The following is a 15,444-nucleotide window of genomic DNA, read 5'->3' as shown; positions in this document are numbered from 1 at the left end:
GCGCAGGAAACAGTATCAACTGAACCGCCTTCTAACCGAAAACAATTTAGACCTAGTGGCAGTGCAAGAAACAAAAATTGAAAGTCAAGAACAAACCGATAAAATGGTCGAAACGTTCAGGTCTACATTTACTATATGTGTATCTCATGCTGTTGCTGCATCTGGAGGCTGTTTGATATTATACCGGCATTCAATCGAAATTGTTGAAGAAGTTGTTACCACGTGTGAAAGTGGAAGACTAATTGTGCTTGATTTTATGTTTTGCGATAGGCTGTGGCACGCAATATGTGTTTACGCGCCAAACAGAGAACAAGAAAGGCAGAAATTTTTTTAATATGTACAATCATATGTAAAGTGTGACCGCAATGTTGTTCTGTTGGGAGATTTTAATTGTGTGTGCAGACCACAAGAGAGAAGCAAAAGGTTGCTGTCCAGAGATAAAAGTGCGATGTACTTAAATGAGACAGCATACGAGCATACGAATGTGACTTAGAAGACGTAGGAAGTGTGCTTACGTCTAGAAGCAACATGAAGTACACTCATTTCCAAGGAGTCTGCCACGCAAGATTAGACCGTATCTATGTATCAGTTGAATTTCTGCCGCTTTGTACCAACTATCTCGTACAGCGCGTCAGTTTTAGCGATCACTGTCTAGTAGCAGTTACTATCGGTGAAAAGGAAAAGGCGCGTCGCTTTAACTGGCACACATGGAAGCTTAACGATAAGCTGTTAGAAGATGAACCTTTCCTTCAAAAACTAAAAGAACAGATCGATAACGTACTGAACCATGATTCAGATAACTTTTCGTCCTTATGGGAAATGTTTAAATCTGACGTCAAACTCATGCCAATAAACCTAGCGTGCACACTGCGCAGAAAAGAAAAAGAAAGACAGCTTCACGATACACTACAATTCCTATCTGCCACTGAAAGTTCTAAACCGGGCCTGTTCGCAAAGCAAATAAAAGAAACTAAAAGCACATTAGAAGCAGTAGACATTGAAAGATATCGAGGTGCAGTGGTCAAAGCACGCGCAAATCATTTTCGGCTTAGGGAAACGCCCACCAAACGGGCGTTAGGAGACGAAAATCGATACGCAGTGAAAAAAAGACATCACCGAAATTTGTTATCATAACTAAGTTACCCGAGATTAAAAAAAAAAAAACATCCAAAAAGCCTTCACTGAATGTTTTCGTTGGCTGTTAAATCAAAAACATAAAGATACCAAAGTATTTGAACGTGAATTTTTGCCGCTATTGCCACAACTAGAGAGTGAAGAACTCGAAATGCCAATTACCGTAAACGAAATAGAAAAAGTGATTGAATACTTAAAACCAAGTAAATCACCTGGGCCAGATGGGTTAGGCGCAACCCTGTACAAGTGTTTTAAACCAGAAATGTCAGTAGCCTTGCATCGCGTCATCAACGAGTGTTTTCAAAGGAAAAGCGTGCCTCCATCGTTTAGGACAACGCACGTGGTGTTAATTCCTAAAACCAATGATCCGCTTAAGTTACGCTCCGTCGAGTCCTATAGACCAATAAGCCTCACGAATACTGACTACAAAGTATTTATGAAAGTAATAGCTAAGCGACTTCGAAGAGTTATTAAAACACTAGTAGGCCCACACCAGACATGCGGGACTAAGGGAAGAACGATTTTTACCAATATACATGTAGTAAGAAATATATTGGAGTCATGCGATGCTGAAGGAGGCCGAATTGCAATTCTCCAGCTAGACCTTGAAAAGGCCTTTTATAGGGTAACCCACGAAATTTTACTACTAATACTTCAACACGTTAATGTAGGTTCCATTATCCTAGAGGGCGTTAAAATGACTTATGCAGACTGCACAGCCAAACTGATAATAAACAGACAACTTAGTGAGAGCATTCCAGTTACTGCCAGTTTGCGCCAATGCTGTCCAACCTCCTCGTTACTATTTGCGCTATATATGGAGCCTTTCTGCCAAAAAAATTGTTTCATGTCCCACCATCCAAGGCTTTCGCTATTGTGACAACGAGATCAAAGTGTTGGCATACGCGGACGACATTGCCGTGCTATGTACAGACAAAGAAAGTGTACAAAAAGTGGTAAAAGAAACTACATCATTTTGTCAAGCTACGGGGAGTGCTGTAAACAGGGGCAAAAAGCCTCGGCATTTGGTATGGAGACTGGCTAACTAAGCCACAACTGTACTGCAACATAGAATGGTCTGAATCTCCAAACGTATACCTCGGCGTCCCATTGAAACACCACAAGGCGCCTATAGAGCATTGGATCGAAGAAACCGAGAGGGTAAAAGAAAAAAACTCAGAAACGGGGTGGTCACAAATTCCGAATCTTTTCGAGAGCAAGTGTGTGCAATATATTTCTAATCGCTAAAATTTTTTACGTTCTACAAGTATTATGCATGACAAGAGCGTCAGTACAGAAACTTCACAGAGTGTTTGCCCTTTATATTTGGGGCTCGACTTGGGAGCGCACGAGTCGTTGCAATCTGTTTCAGAAGGTGCAGCATGGGGGACTAGGCCTAACTCATCTTTTTTTGAAACAAGTTGTTTCAAGGTTTATTTATCTCCGCGATCAGAGCAACGCTTTTTTGAGAACAGTGTTACAAGTTCGCCTAAGAGACCACCTCGCGGACTATGTTGTGTCAACAAGCATTGTGACAGCTGGCCCACTACCAGGATTTCTACGTGAAATAGTGGCTTCTTATAGAATACTTAAAACACATTTTTCCCTTGAGTATCTGGCGTTAGTTTCAAAGAAAAAGCTGTACAAGGATCTAATAGATGTATTTATACCTCTACCAGTATATAGATCAAAATACTTATTGGGTTCAGAACGCAAAATATGCTTAAAAGAGTCAGAGCCATGCCTGTTTGAAGTTCGACAAAAACGTTTTTTTTTTTCAAGTACACACAGAAACGCTCCCTGTAAATTCATGGCTTCAGAGTAAGGGCGCCCCGCCACGGTGGTCTAGCGGTTATGGCACTCGACTGCTGACCCGAAGGTCGCGGGATCAAATCCCGGCCAAGGCGGCTGCATTTTCGATGGAGGCGAAAATGTTTGAGGCCCGTGTACTTAGATTTAGGTGCACGTTAAAGAACCCCAGGTGGTCGAAATTTCCGGAGCCCTCCACTACGGCGTCTCTCATAATCATATCGTGGTTTTGGGACGTTAAACCCGAGATATTATTATTATTAGTAAGGACATTTTTGTTTTCTGGTCGATTAACTGCAGATTATGCAGGAAGGCTGAAACAATAAACCATTGTTTTCTCGACTGCCGTGATGCAACATTTTTATGGGACATCCGTCAACGTACAGGCTGTGTCACACTTAGGGGAAATCTCGGAGCGCGTGGCATCGTGATGCGGCCAGCGCTGCAACCACACGCCGTCAGCAGCTCGCGCTTGCGCAGATGTACAACTCTACACCCTTGAAGCGTCTGCGCACGCGCGAGCTGCTGCCGGCGCGCGATTGCCGCGCTAGTCTCATCGCGATGCCAGGCGCTCCGAGATTTCCCCTAAGTATGAAACAGCCCGTACAATCAAAAAAGATTTCCCGTTATCACCATTTGGCATACGATTTCTGCCCTGTGACGACACAGGGGGCGTTCCTACTGATATGGTTATGCTGTTATGCATGCATGGCCTGTGGAAGGCTCACATGGCAGTACGACACGAGGACGTGGATGCACGCTTCGCGCGACACTACATTATCGAAAGTGTGATCTACATGAGAGATGTGCTGGAACATGCAGAAGACACCCCTGATTGGTTTACGACATTGAATGAATTGGCCTCACTCAAGGCCTTTTATACACACATCATGCTTGAGACTAGCTGATGTTTTTACCCTTTTGTACTTGATTTGTGTAACCCTGTTTGTTGCAAAAAGGTAATAAAGAAAAAAAAAACTGGCCTGCTAGCTCAGTCGGTTAGAGCGTCGTGTTAATAACGCGAATGTCGTAGGTTCGATCCCTGCGCAGGCCATATTTTTTTTTGTTTCATCGCACTCCTTTTGCATATCACTTGTTCTTCCATTGGCCAACGGCTGTATGGGCAATATTTGTAGAAGAGTTTATAAACGCGACGGAGGTCTTTACCAAATAAGGAGCCTGATCCAGTACACATTATAAAGTACTCTCTATACGAAAGGTGACCTCGTTCTGGCCTGCTAGCTCAGTAGGTTAGAGCGTCGTGCTAATAACGCGAAGGTCGTAGGTTCGATCCCTGCTCAGGCCATGTTTTCTTTTCTTGTTTCATCGCACTCCTTTTGCATAGCACTTGTTCTTCCTTTGGCCAACGGCTGTATGGGCAATATTTGTAGAAGAGTTTATAAACGCGACGGAGGTCTTTACCAAATAAGGAGCCTGATCCAGTACACATTATAAAGTACTCTCTATACGAAAGGTGACCTTGTTCTGACCTGCTAGCTCAGTCGGTTTGGATTCCTTCTTCCGGCCACGAAAGTGAACGGGCGTGCTATGATGTGCTCCCGTGTAGGGGCCGTTTCAGCGGCTCGTGCGGGCCGCGGTATCAGGTGTACCGAAAAGCCAGGCGAAGATTTCCAGGTTGTTCTGCCTCATTTGCCTTCAGGTGATTTTGTTTTGCACACGTTTTTTTTTTTGCATGGCAATTTAAAAGCCAGACCGTATCGAGTGGAGCATGTCCGAGACAGCCTTGCTCGTCTTTCGCTGCTGCCGGAAGTGGTCGCCCTTGGGGCATACCAAATGAATCACCTCTGGGCAGTGACGTTCAAGGATGATGAAGGCAAAAAGATGATGTTGGCGGCGGAGTCATTCGACGTCAAGGACCATCGCTGTATGGTGATTGACCCCCGTGACCGTAGTGTGCGGCTAAAGCTATACTGGCTGCTTCATGGCGTGCCAGACGAAGATGTGCGAGTTGCCTTGTCGCCTTTCGGAAAAGTAACCGAAATAAGCAGAGACAAGTGGAAGGTCCAAGGTTGCAGTGACAAAGGTTCAACCACCTGCTCGGTTACAATGAAACTGCATGTGGGCGTTACTGTGGACGACCTGCCACACCAACTGCGTGTTGCGGAAGACATGGCGCTCGTCGTCATTCCTGGCAAGGCACCGCTCTGCCTCCGATGCCGTGGCATCGGGCACATTCGACGGGACTGCCGGGTGCGGCGTTGTGGGGTTTGTCGTCGCTATGGCTACGATGACTCTCACTGCGTGCCGTCATACGCCAGCATTACAGGGCCAAGCCGAACGGACGAAGTGTCTGAGCACCTGATGGACGCCGCGGACGCCGAAGAGGCGAGCAGGGAAGACGACAATGTGGAAACGCCTGTAACGACCCTTGAACTTTGTTCAGGAGCCGCACAGGGAGGGACCAGTGAAGGCGACAAGCCCCGTGTTGCGCCAGGAACGAAGGCAGAGAATAAAGCAGGAGAGACGACGCGAAAGCCGCGAGAAAGTCATCGGCAGCTGCGCGAGAGGTCAGCCCGGGAGCAACGGACGTCGAATGACCGCGGCAGGAGGAATCGCTTCAAAGCGGGCTCGTGAGTCATCTGACAGCACTGGAAACATGGGCACGTCAGGCATCGGAGAACCTCCAAAAAAGACAGCGACTGGCCGGCGGCCTACCTTGAAACCAAGGCCAAACCTGCCGCCTGACCGTGGGGAGACCTCAACGCCGCCTCCGCCTTAGCGGAGGAGACGTTCCAGAGGAGCACAAGTACCACTGCTGCGACATGAGTAGGACACCCCGCCAAGCAACCATCATGAAATGGCGACTAACTTTAAAACTAGCATGCGCGTTGCGACGTTGAATGCAAGGGCGCTGTGTTCACGTAGGAAGCAATGCCAGATTAGTCGCATCCTTTTGGAAAACGACGTAGACCTTTTGGCTGTACAAGAAACTAAAATGGAAAGTGAAGAACAAACGGAGTAAATGGTTCAAGTTTTTCGCCCTAGGTACAATGTATGCGTTTGTCATGCTGTTGGGCGGTCAGGAGGTTACGTCGTTTTCATCCTAGTAGCATCGCGGTTGTTGCAAATGTGTCCACCTGCGACAGCGGTAGGCTGGTTATGTGTGATTTTATTTTTTCTGGAATGCCTTGGCGTGCCGTGTGCATTTATGCACCGAACAGAGCGCACGAACGGGAAGAATTTTTTAGGGCGGTTGAGGGGTTTTTAAAAACAGAAAGAAGTGTTGTGTTCGTAGGAGACTTGAATTGTGTCTGTAGAGCTGAAGATAAAACGACGAATATCAGTGTGCGTGATAGAAGCGCAGAGTTGTTGAGCGCAATAGTGACCGAGAGAGAACTGGAAGATGTCGGTTACGTAATGACGCGAGAGGGCCAAGTACGGTACACGCATTTTCAAGGTCAGTCGCATGCAAGGTTAGACAGAATATATTTGTCGGCAAAGTTGGTACCTCTATGCTAATCCTATGAAACGCAGCACCTTAGTTTTAGTGATCATTGTATGGTCACGGTTCATATTGGCGAAAAACGAAAGGCTGCGACGTTTAATTGGTTTCTATGAAAATTTAATGAAAAGCTACTGCAAGATGAAGTATTTGTCACGAAAACCAAAGAATGTCTTACAAATGCCCTTCGTTTAGAAACCAACAACTTCATGTCGGTGTGGGAGCAGTTTAAGTGTGACGCAAAGATGGTTGCCATCGAAAGAGCCTGTGTATTACGTCACAAGGAAAGGCAACAAGAGAAGCAGTTACAAAGTGAGCTGGACTACATGTTAAGCGTAGAAAACGAAGCGCCGGGAAAGTTCAAAAAAGAAATAAAGGAGGTGAAAGCAAAGCTCGAATTCATCGACGAAGATAAGTACCGCGGAGCAATGATAAGAGCACGCACTGAACGATTGTGGATGGGCGAAACGCCCACTAAGCGGGTGCTCAGTGAAGAAAAGAAACATGCAGCAAACAAAGAGATAACTGAAATACGGTATCGCAATCGCACTACACGTGACCGTGAAGAGATAAATCTTGCGTTTGTTGAGTTTTACACGGAACTTCTTAGCAATAAAATTAACGACCCCAAGCGCTTCAAAGAGGACTTTCTGGCCCTTATGCCAAGATCGGAAGACTCTGAGAGGGAGTTAATAGAAGCAGAAATTACGGTGGCGGAAATTGAAGCAGCTATAGACGGTCTAAGTAACGGCAAGTTACCGGGGCCGGACGGCCGGGGTGCTGCCATATACAAACATTTTACGGCAGCAATGGCAGTAGCATTACATCGAGTTATCACAGAATGCTATGAGAAGAAACAGGCACCTCACTCATTTAGGACTGCTCACGTAGTATTGATACCCAAAACTGATGATCCTGCAAAGTTAATTTCAGTAGAGTACTATCGGCCCATTAGTCTGACCAACACCGACTATAAAATATACATGAAGGTGTTAGCTACACGGCTCCAAAGTGTTATCACGTCCCTAGTCGGCCCACATCAGACATGTGGTATTAAAGAAAGAACCATCTTCACGAACATACACATAGCCAGAAGTATCCTGGAATGCTGTGACGCAATGCATGACCGCGTAGCCATGATTCAGCTAGATCTGCATAAAGCGTTTGACAAAGTTGTACACGAAGTATTGTTTTTATTGTTGGAGCATGTGAATGTTGGATCTGTTATTGACGAAGGTGTTAAAATGGTGTACCATGAGTGTACGGCTAAGTTAGTAATCAATAAAGAATTAACTGCTTCTATTCCAGTGCGCTCGAGCGTGAAACAAGGATGTGCTCTGTCGCCTCTCCTTCTCGCGCTATACTTGGAGCCATTTTGTTTACGTATGCTTGCAACCCCTAGTGTAAGAGGGTATTCGTTTTTGAGTAGTGAAACCAGAATACTAGCCTATGCTGACGATATTGCCGTGTTCTGCACTGACAAAGAAAGTGTGCAAGAAGTTGTAAGAATAGCTACAGATTTCTGCGCAACGACCCTTTGCCACCTGCTCCCAAAAGGAGAGCCCTGCAAGATGGAGCCATGGGCCAAGTCCGTTCTGAGGTTAAAGACATGCTCATATCGCTCCAAACGACGATGAGTACTTTCCAACAGGCGCTCGACTCCATCCAGCACACCCTCACGGGTATTGTTCAACGGGTGACCAACCTGGAAACTCATATTGTCACGCCTTCTAGCCATGCTGCCCCCGTCTGCGACCCTTCTGGGACGCCGATGGCGACATCCCTTATTTCCCATCATGGCCCACACTAATCAAGGCACCCTCGTTTGGCAGTGGAACTGCCGAGGCTTTCACCAGAAACAACCGGTCCTCAATCAATACCTACGTCAACATACCCGCCGCCCTGATGCTATTCTACTCCAAGAAACCAACAACGCCCCTACCACACTCCCCGGTTATCAAACATTTCATACAACTCACCCTCTTCGCGGGTTTCTACCCTAGTACAGCGTCGCATCCCTGTTATTGAGCATGATCTCCATAGCCCTCATATCGAACATCTATTCCTCGAATTGATTCCCAACCGTAAACGGAAAGAGTGCATCTTCCTTCTGAACATTTACAATAGCCCCAAGAACAAAGCAAAGTGTCGATTCCTCACCCTCTTCAAGAAGGCCCTCCGTGTTGCTGGAACGCACCCTCTCCTTATCGGAGGCGACTTCAACCTTGCCCATACCGGTTGGGGTTACGTTAGCACGAAGTTGCAGCTCGCAACCTCTGGCTAGATTACCACGACTTAGGCCTTACGCTTATCACAGATCCATCTTTTCCCACACGCCTTGGTACCTCCACTACCCGGGACTCTACCCCGGACCTCACTTTTATCAACCATATCAGCAACGCACACTGGACAAATACCCAACAGGACCTGGGCAGTGACCATTACATCATCACTATCTCTTTACCTCATCTCGTTGCTGCCCCTGCCCCCACCAAAGAGTTTACCATTACCGACTGGGATGCATTTCGGAAGATACGCATCGGCGCTACCTCAGCGGATGGAATCACCGACATTGACACCTGGACGCAAGCGCTACGCACTGACGTTCAGACGGCCACTCGGGTGGTAACCACAGATGCCCCGGTTGAACGCATGGATAGCCGCCTGGCCCACCTTCTGGAGGCTAAGGCCTCTATTGTAGCTCGGTGGAAGGGGCAGCGCCTAAACCGTCGCCTCAGATGCAAGATTTCTAAACTGAACGCAGCCATAGAGGAGCAGTGTCAAACGCTCAGCCGGCAACAATGGACGGAGCTGTGCAGCACGATGGACGGGCAACTTCACCGCCCATTCTCGTGGAAAATCCTGAGACACCTGCTCGACAATACCAACACCCGCACTTCCCAGCAGGATCGGCTGCAGAAACTCCTTTACACGGAGACCCTTAAGCAGGGCCCGCAACAGGTGCTTGACTATCTCTGTACCAGGTATATCTCCAGGGGACAAGTCAGTCCACACAGCAAATACGTCGGTAACCCCAACCCCACGCTAAACGCCGAATTCAGCATATCCGAAATACATGCTGCCCTCTTTAAGCTAAACGGTCGCTCTGCTCCAGGCCCGGACGGGGTCACGAACAAAACCCTTCGCAATCTCGATGACGAATCCGTGTCCCACCTCACTGACTACATCAACGATTGCTGGCGCAATGGCTCCCTCCCGCCTGCCTGGAAGACTGCCAAAGTCATCCTAATTCCAAAGCCTGGCAAACCGTCTAGCCTCAATAACCTAAGACCCATTTCCCTCACTTCATGCGTGGGCAAGGTGATGGAACATGCCTTCCTGGCACGTGTCAACACTCACCTCGAAGACAACTCTATCTATACCCACACCGTTATTGGATTTCGACCTCACCTGTCAGCTCAAGACGCTATGCTGCAACTTAAACATCAAGTCCTAAACGATCGTTCCCGTAACACGAAAGCAATTCTAGGACTCGACCTTACTCAAGCATTTGACATTTCCCATGCTGCTATTCTTGATCAAGTTTGTCTCCTCCACCTGGGAGAGCGCGCCTACAAATATATTCGAGACTTCCTCTCCAACCGCACGGCCACCCTTTCGGTCGGAGATTTACGATCAGCCCAGATTCCCCTTGGCAGTGCAGGCACCCCTCAAGGGTCAGTCATCTCTCCCATGCTCTTTAACTTAATCATGCTTGGCCTTGCACAGCAACTACAACAGGTCGACAACATCCACCATACTATCTACGCCGACGACATCACCATTTGGGCGTGCCAAGGTAGTGATGGTCAAGTGGAGTCAGCTCTGCAGACAGCGATTGACACTGTTGAGGCCTATCTCCAAGGAACCGGACTGCGCTGCTCACCGGCTAAATCGGAACTTCTTCTCTACAAGCCCATTCAGCGGGGACGCCCCCCCCAAACACCAACTTGAGCAGCGACCCTGTGATGACATCACCCTTCATCTTCAAGATGGCAGCCTTATCCCGCATGTCCCTAGTATCCGCGTCCTCGGTCTCACTATATCAGCCAATGGCTCTAACGGCTTGGCTCTCAACAAGATTTCTGCTCAATCTCAAAACACCTTACGTCTCCTCAAACGTATATCCAACCGAAGAGGCGGTCTCAAAAAAGAAAGCTTTATCCGCCTCGTGCAGTCGTTTGTCCTATGTCACATCACCTACGTTGCTGCGTACCTCAACTGGTACCGTGCAGAACAAAACAAGCTCGACACCCTTATACGAGGGGTCTACAAGCAAGCACTTGGCCTCCCGCACTACACCAGCACGGAACGTTTCAATCAAATGGGTGTTCACAACACCCTTGCCGAACTCATTGAAGCCCAACAACGCGCTCAGCTTGAACGGCTCACACTCACGGAAACGGGACGTTCGATTCTCTCGACGCTTGGCTTCACGTATCATCAGCAACAGGGCCCCAAACAATCGATTCCGAATGACATCCGCAGCTGGATCCACGCGGATCCCATCCCCAGAAATATGCACCCCGAGTACAACAGAGCCCGGCGCAAAGCTCGGGCTAGAGCCATCATAAAAGCCCTTGCCCACGTACCTGGCGCCACATTTGTTGACGCAGCTCAATATCTTCAAGGCACACGTTTTGTAGCTGTCACCACACGCGATGGAGTCCTACACCATGCAACCAGCGTCACTACTTCCTCCTCCGAGACGGCTGAAGAAGTGGCCATCGCCCTGGCCACTCTAGATCCCACCTGTGACACCATTGTGTGCGACTCTCGCTGAAAAGAACCCTATTGAGCGACCGCCTGTGAAACTCGGCACTGTGTGTGTGATGTGACATGTGTCTATCCTTCTCTCTCTCTCTTTTGCTCCCCTATTCCCCCTCCCCATGTGTAGGGTAGCAAACTGGACGCATTGTCTAGTTAACCTCCCTGCCTTTCCTACATTCCTTCTCTCTCTCTCTCTCTCTCTCTCTCGCTCAGCCGTCATTAACTACAGCAAAGGCCGCATCTCTCCTAAAGCGCTTCGCATCCTCTGCCAGGCACCACACTCCAAAGACAGCATGATCTCCCTGACATGGATCCCCGCCCATGCGGGCCCTGTCCATCCACGCCTCCCCAACCTCAACGAGGTCACCCACTCCATTGCGCGAGGCCTTGTCAACCGCGCCGGAGCTACTGGAGACGAGATGGACACCAGGGACAACCTGACTACCTTCAATGACCTCGTTAAGACCTTTTACCTCAGACGCCGAGTCTTTCCCCCACCTCACCCCAAGCTCAGCCAGGCACAGGCCACCACTTTGCGTCTACTACAAACAAACACGTATCCCTCCCCTGCCCGCCTCCACCTCATATTCCCGGACGTGTACACTACCCCCAACTGCCGGTGCTGTGGCACTCACCCGGCGACGCTTTCGCATATGCTGTGGGAGTGCCCGGCACAGTACACACACACTAACACCACGACTCTTTCGTCGAGGCTGCGCGAGGCTCTGCGGAGCTCCGCTCTTGACGAACAAACCTGGGCGACCCAGCACGCCCGTGAGGCGGCGTTGAGGCAAGCCCTTGACGTCCCCTCATGGGAGGCCTAGGCCCGGCCACTTAAACCTGCTGGTTTCTCTTAATAAAGTTTATTCCTCCTCCTCCTCTGCGCAACGACCGGTAGTGCAATCAGTTGGCCAAAGTGCCTTGGCTTTTGGCATGGCAATTGGCAGAGCACACCTGAGGTTTATTGTAACATGAAGTGGAAAATCACGCCGGGAAAGTACCTCGGCGTTCCTTTAGATCATTACGGGAATGCTACGGAGTACTGGTCCGAGGAAAACAAACGCATCGAAAATTGTACCGACAAGTGGGGTGGCCGCAATTTCTCGATGTTTGCAAGAGCGTCTGTTTGCAATGTATTTTTGACTGCCAAAGTTTTTTATGTTTTGCAAGTGTTAACCATGACCCGAACTTCGGTTCAGAAAATACACCGAGTATTCGCGACGGATCGCAGTGGGAGCGTACGAGCCGGTGCAATTTATTTCATAAGGTGAAAAATGGTGGCCTAGGGCTATTGCATCTGTTCCTTAAACAGCTGGTGAGCAGATTCGTTTTTGTTCGGGATCAAACTGATATTTTTTTGAGAACTGTGATCCAAGGGCGATTGCAGAATCCCCTACCCGATTTTGTTGTGTCGTCCTTTTCTTTTGAAGCTGGACCGCTGAGTCCTTATTTGCGTGAAGTTGTTTCGTCTACACGCCTGCTCAGGGAAAGATTTTCCTATGAAGACTTGTCTGATGTCACCAAAAAGAAACTGTATCGTGATCTTCGGGATGTGTTTTTACCGGTACCATTATATCGAGCTCCGTACGTTCTGGGTCCTGAGCGCGATGTGTTAAAGCGTGTTAAAAGAATGCCGGTTAGACCCTCAGTCAAAACCTTCTTTTTTCAGGTGCATGCCGGCACTCTCCCTGTATTGCCATGGTTACAAAGCAAAGGGCTCTTTGTACCCTTGTCAGTGAACTGTTTAATATGCGGGAAACCAGAAACGATAGAGCATATTTTCCTCGATTGCCACGATGCTGTATTCTTGTGGGATGTGCTACAACGGACACTAAAAAAAGAATTACCTATTAGCGCTTTCGGAATTCGCTTTCTTCCATGTGCAGGTACAGCTAGCGGAAGTGCCGAGTGACATGCTAATGTTGCTTCGCATGCATAGCGTATGGAAGACAAGAATGGATATCCCACATGCTCATATAGAGGCTCACTCAACTAGGGACTATTTTGTTGAGAGTATGTTGTACACACGAGACTTGTTCAATGCACAGCCTGAACCTCCAGAGTGGCTACCTGTACTTGATCAATTGGCTTCTGTGAAGCCTTTTTAAAGCATACGCTCTGGCCAAGCTAAGCTAGTGTTTTTATAAAATATATATGTTTTGTATGTGATCATTTCGGTTGTGGTTGTAAAAAGCAATAAAGAAAAAAAAGCTCAGTCGGTTAGAGCGTCGTGCTAATAACGCGAAGGTCGTAGGTTCGATCCCTGCGCAGGCCATGTTTTTGTTTCATCGCACTCCTTTTGCATATCAATTGTTCTTCCATTGGCCAACGGCTGTGTGGGCAATATTTGTAGACGAGTTTATAAACGCGACGGAGGTCTTCACCAAATAAAAAGCCTGATCCAGTACACATTATAAAATACTCTCTATACGAAAGGTGTCCTCGTTCTGGCCTGCTAGCTCAGTCGGTTAGAGCGTCGTGCTAATAACGCGAAGGTCGTAGGTTCGATCCCTGCTCAGGCCATGTTTCTCTTTTTTTGTTTCACCGCACTCCTTTTGCATATCACTTGTTCTTCCATTAGCCAACAGCTGTATGGGCCATATTTGTAGAAGAGTTTATAAACGCGACGGAGGTCTTTACCAAATAAGGAGCCTGATCCAGCACACATTATAGAGTACTCTCTATACGAAAGGTGTGCTCGTTCTGGCCTGCTAGCATTCTGCTTCTGATCGGATCGCAGTGTCATGGGCTCCGGCGGAGCAGCGATAGCGGCCACTATGGGCCGCGGAAACAGGAATACGGATGACAAGGAATACCAGTTTATTTTGCCTCAGCTGCCAAAAGGAAAACTTATTAATAACACCGTGTTTTTACACGGAGATGTCAGGGCCAGGCCTTACAAGGTTGAGGATTTTCGGGATGCGCTGACGCCGACGGGCCTGCTGCCCGATGTGGTGAGCCTCGGCGTGTATCAGATAAACCACTTGTGGGCGGTGACCTTCAACGACGGTGCTCCCATGAAACGCCTATTGCACTGAAGGAGCTCCAGGTGAAGGGGAGGCGTTGCGTCGTCGTCGACTCTCAGGACCAGCAGGTGAAGCTTAGGCTGCACTGGCTGCTGCACGGGGTGAGCGACGAAGATGTGCGGGCTTCACTGGCAGCATTTGGAAAGGTGGTGGAAGTGAGGCGTGAGCGTTCCCGGGCATGGCAGACAAGTGCTCAACCACAAGGATAGTCCTACTGAAGTTGAAGAGTGGTCTCATGGTTGAGGACCTTCCACACCAGATCCGCGTGGACGGGGAGCTGGCCCTGGTTGTTGTGCCTAGATGGCCGATGCAGTGCTTGCGTTGCCAAGGCACAGGGCATGTCGGTCGTGAGTGCAAGGTGCCACGTTGCTCCCGCTGTAGACGCTTCGGGCACGTCGAAGACGACTGTGTTAGAACTTATGCCTCTGCAACAGGACCAGCGAAGAGCGAGGTGGTTGCCGAGCTCGTCATGGACGCGGCCGAGACGGAGGAGGCCGCTGAAGGAGCCGGCAGCACAGTGGTCCTGGTGACAGCCGGGGGGTCGGCAGCGACAGACACACATAAGTTGTCGGAGGTTCCTCAGCATTTAACCGTACCTGTCATCACCCCGTCAGCAGCTGAACCTGAAAGGGTCGAGCAGGAAGCGGTGCAAGTGGAGGCGGACGAGGCAGCAGAGTTCCAAGGAGAGACGTCCGGAAGCGGGGACGACATGAGTGTCACCACGGCCACACTAAAGCGTGCGCGCGACGAGACCGGGGAAACGGACAAGACGTCGTCTACAACCAGCGAGGAGCCACCTGCAGACTCCTCAAGGGAGGTGGTTCACGCTGAGACCGGAACCGAAAATCCCAACTGACAAGAGACCGGCGGACAAGACAAAGCAAAAGAACGCCGGCAAGCAGGATGGTCCTGGAGGCGGCCAGCCGTAGGCTAGACGTGAAAGGTAAGCGCCATGCTCCGGGCCTACTCCTTTTAGCGTAGAGGTCACAATGGCACCGTTTCCATCACTCAGCATAGCTATGCTGAACGTGAGAGGGTTGGCGGCTAGGCGTAGGCAAGGTCAGCTCCTACGGTTGGTCACCGACCAAGATATCGACGTCCTAGCCATCCAGGAAACTAAGGTTGACGGGGAGGAGGAGACCGGGAGCATGGTGCGTCGTTTCACTGACAGATACTATGCAGTCGTGAGTCATGCGAGAGGGACGTCCGCGGGATGTGTTCTTTTTGTAAAAAAAACTGCAA

The 15,444-nt window shown here is 49.0% G+C and overlaps 1 protein-coding gene and 3 non-coding genes across 4 annotated transcripts; all 4 read left to right on the top strand.

Moving 5' to 3' along the window:
* Nucleotides 1-3,923: 3,923 nt before the first annotated feature.
* On the top strand, nucleotides 3,924-3,997 carry Trnai-aau (transfer RNA isoleucine (anticodon AAU)). Its single transcript has one exon. It is a non-coding gene; the product is annotated as a tRNA-Ile (tRNA).
* Nucleotides 3,998-4,175: 178 nt separating this feature from the next.
* Nucleotides 4,176-4,249, top strand: Trnai-aau (transfer RNA isoleucine (anticodon AAU)). Its single transcript has one exon. It is a non-coding gene; the product is annotated as a tRNA-Ile (tRNA).
* Nucleotides 4,250-4,494: 245 nt separating this feature from the next.
* Nucleotides 4,495-5,538, top strand: LOC119379445 (uncharacterized). Its single transcript, XM_037648752.1, has one exon. The coding sequence runs from the start codon at nucleotides 4,495-4,497 to the stop codon at nucleotides 5,536-5,538; it is 1,044 nt and encodes a 347-aa protein (XP_037504680.1).
* An 8,087-nt stretch (nucleotides 5,539-13,625) lies between these two features.
* Trnai-aau (transfer RNA isoleucine (anticodon AAU)) lies at nucleotides 13,626-13,699 on the top strand. Its single transcript has one exon. It is a non-coding gene; the product is annotated as a tRNA-Ile (tRNA).
* The last annotated feature ends 1,745 nt before the right edge of the window (nucleotides 13,700-15,444 follow it).

This window comes from Rhipicephalus sanguineus, chromosome 1 (genome assembly GCF_013339695.2).
Source record: "Rhipicephalus sanguineus isolate Rsan-2018 chromosome 1, BIME_Rsan_1.4, whole genome shotgun sequence".
In the NCBI taxonomy this organism is placed as follows: domain Eukaryota; kingdom Metazoa; phylum Arthropoda; class Arachnida; order Ixodida; family Ixodidae; genus Rhipicephalus; species Rhipicephalus sanguineus.
This window is presented reverse-complemented; position numbering and strand designations above follow the sequence as displayed.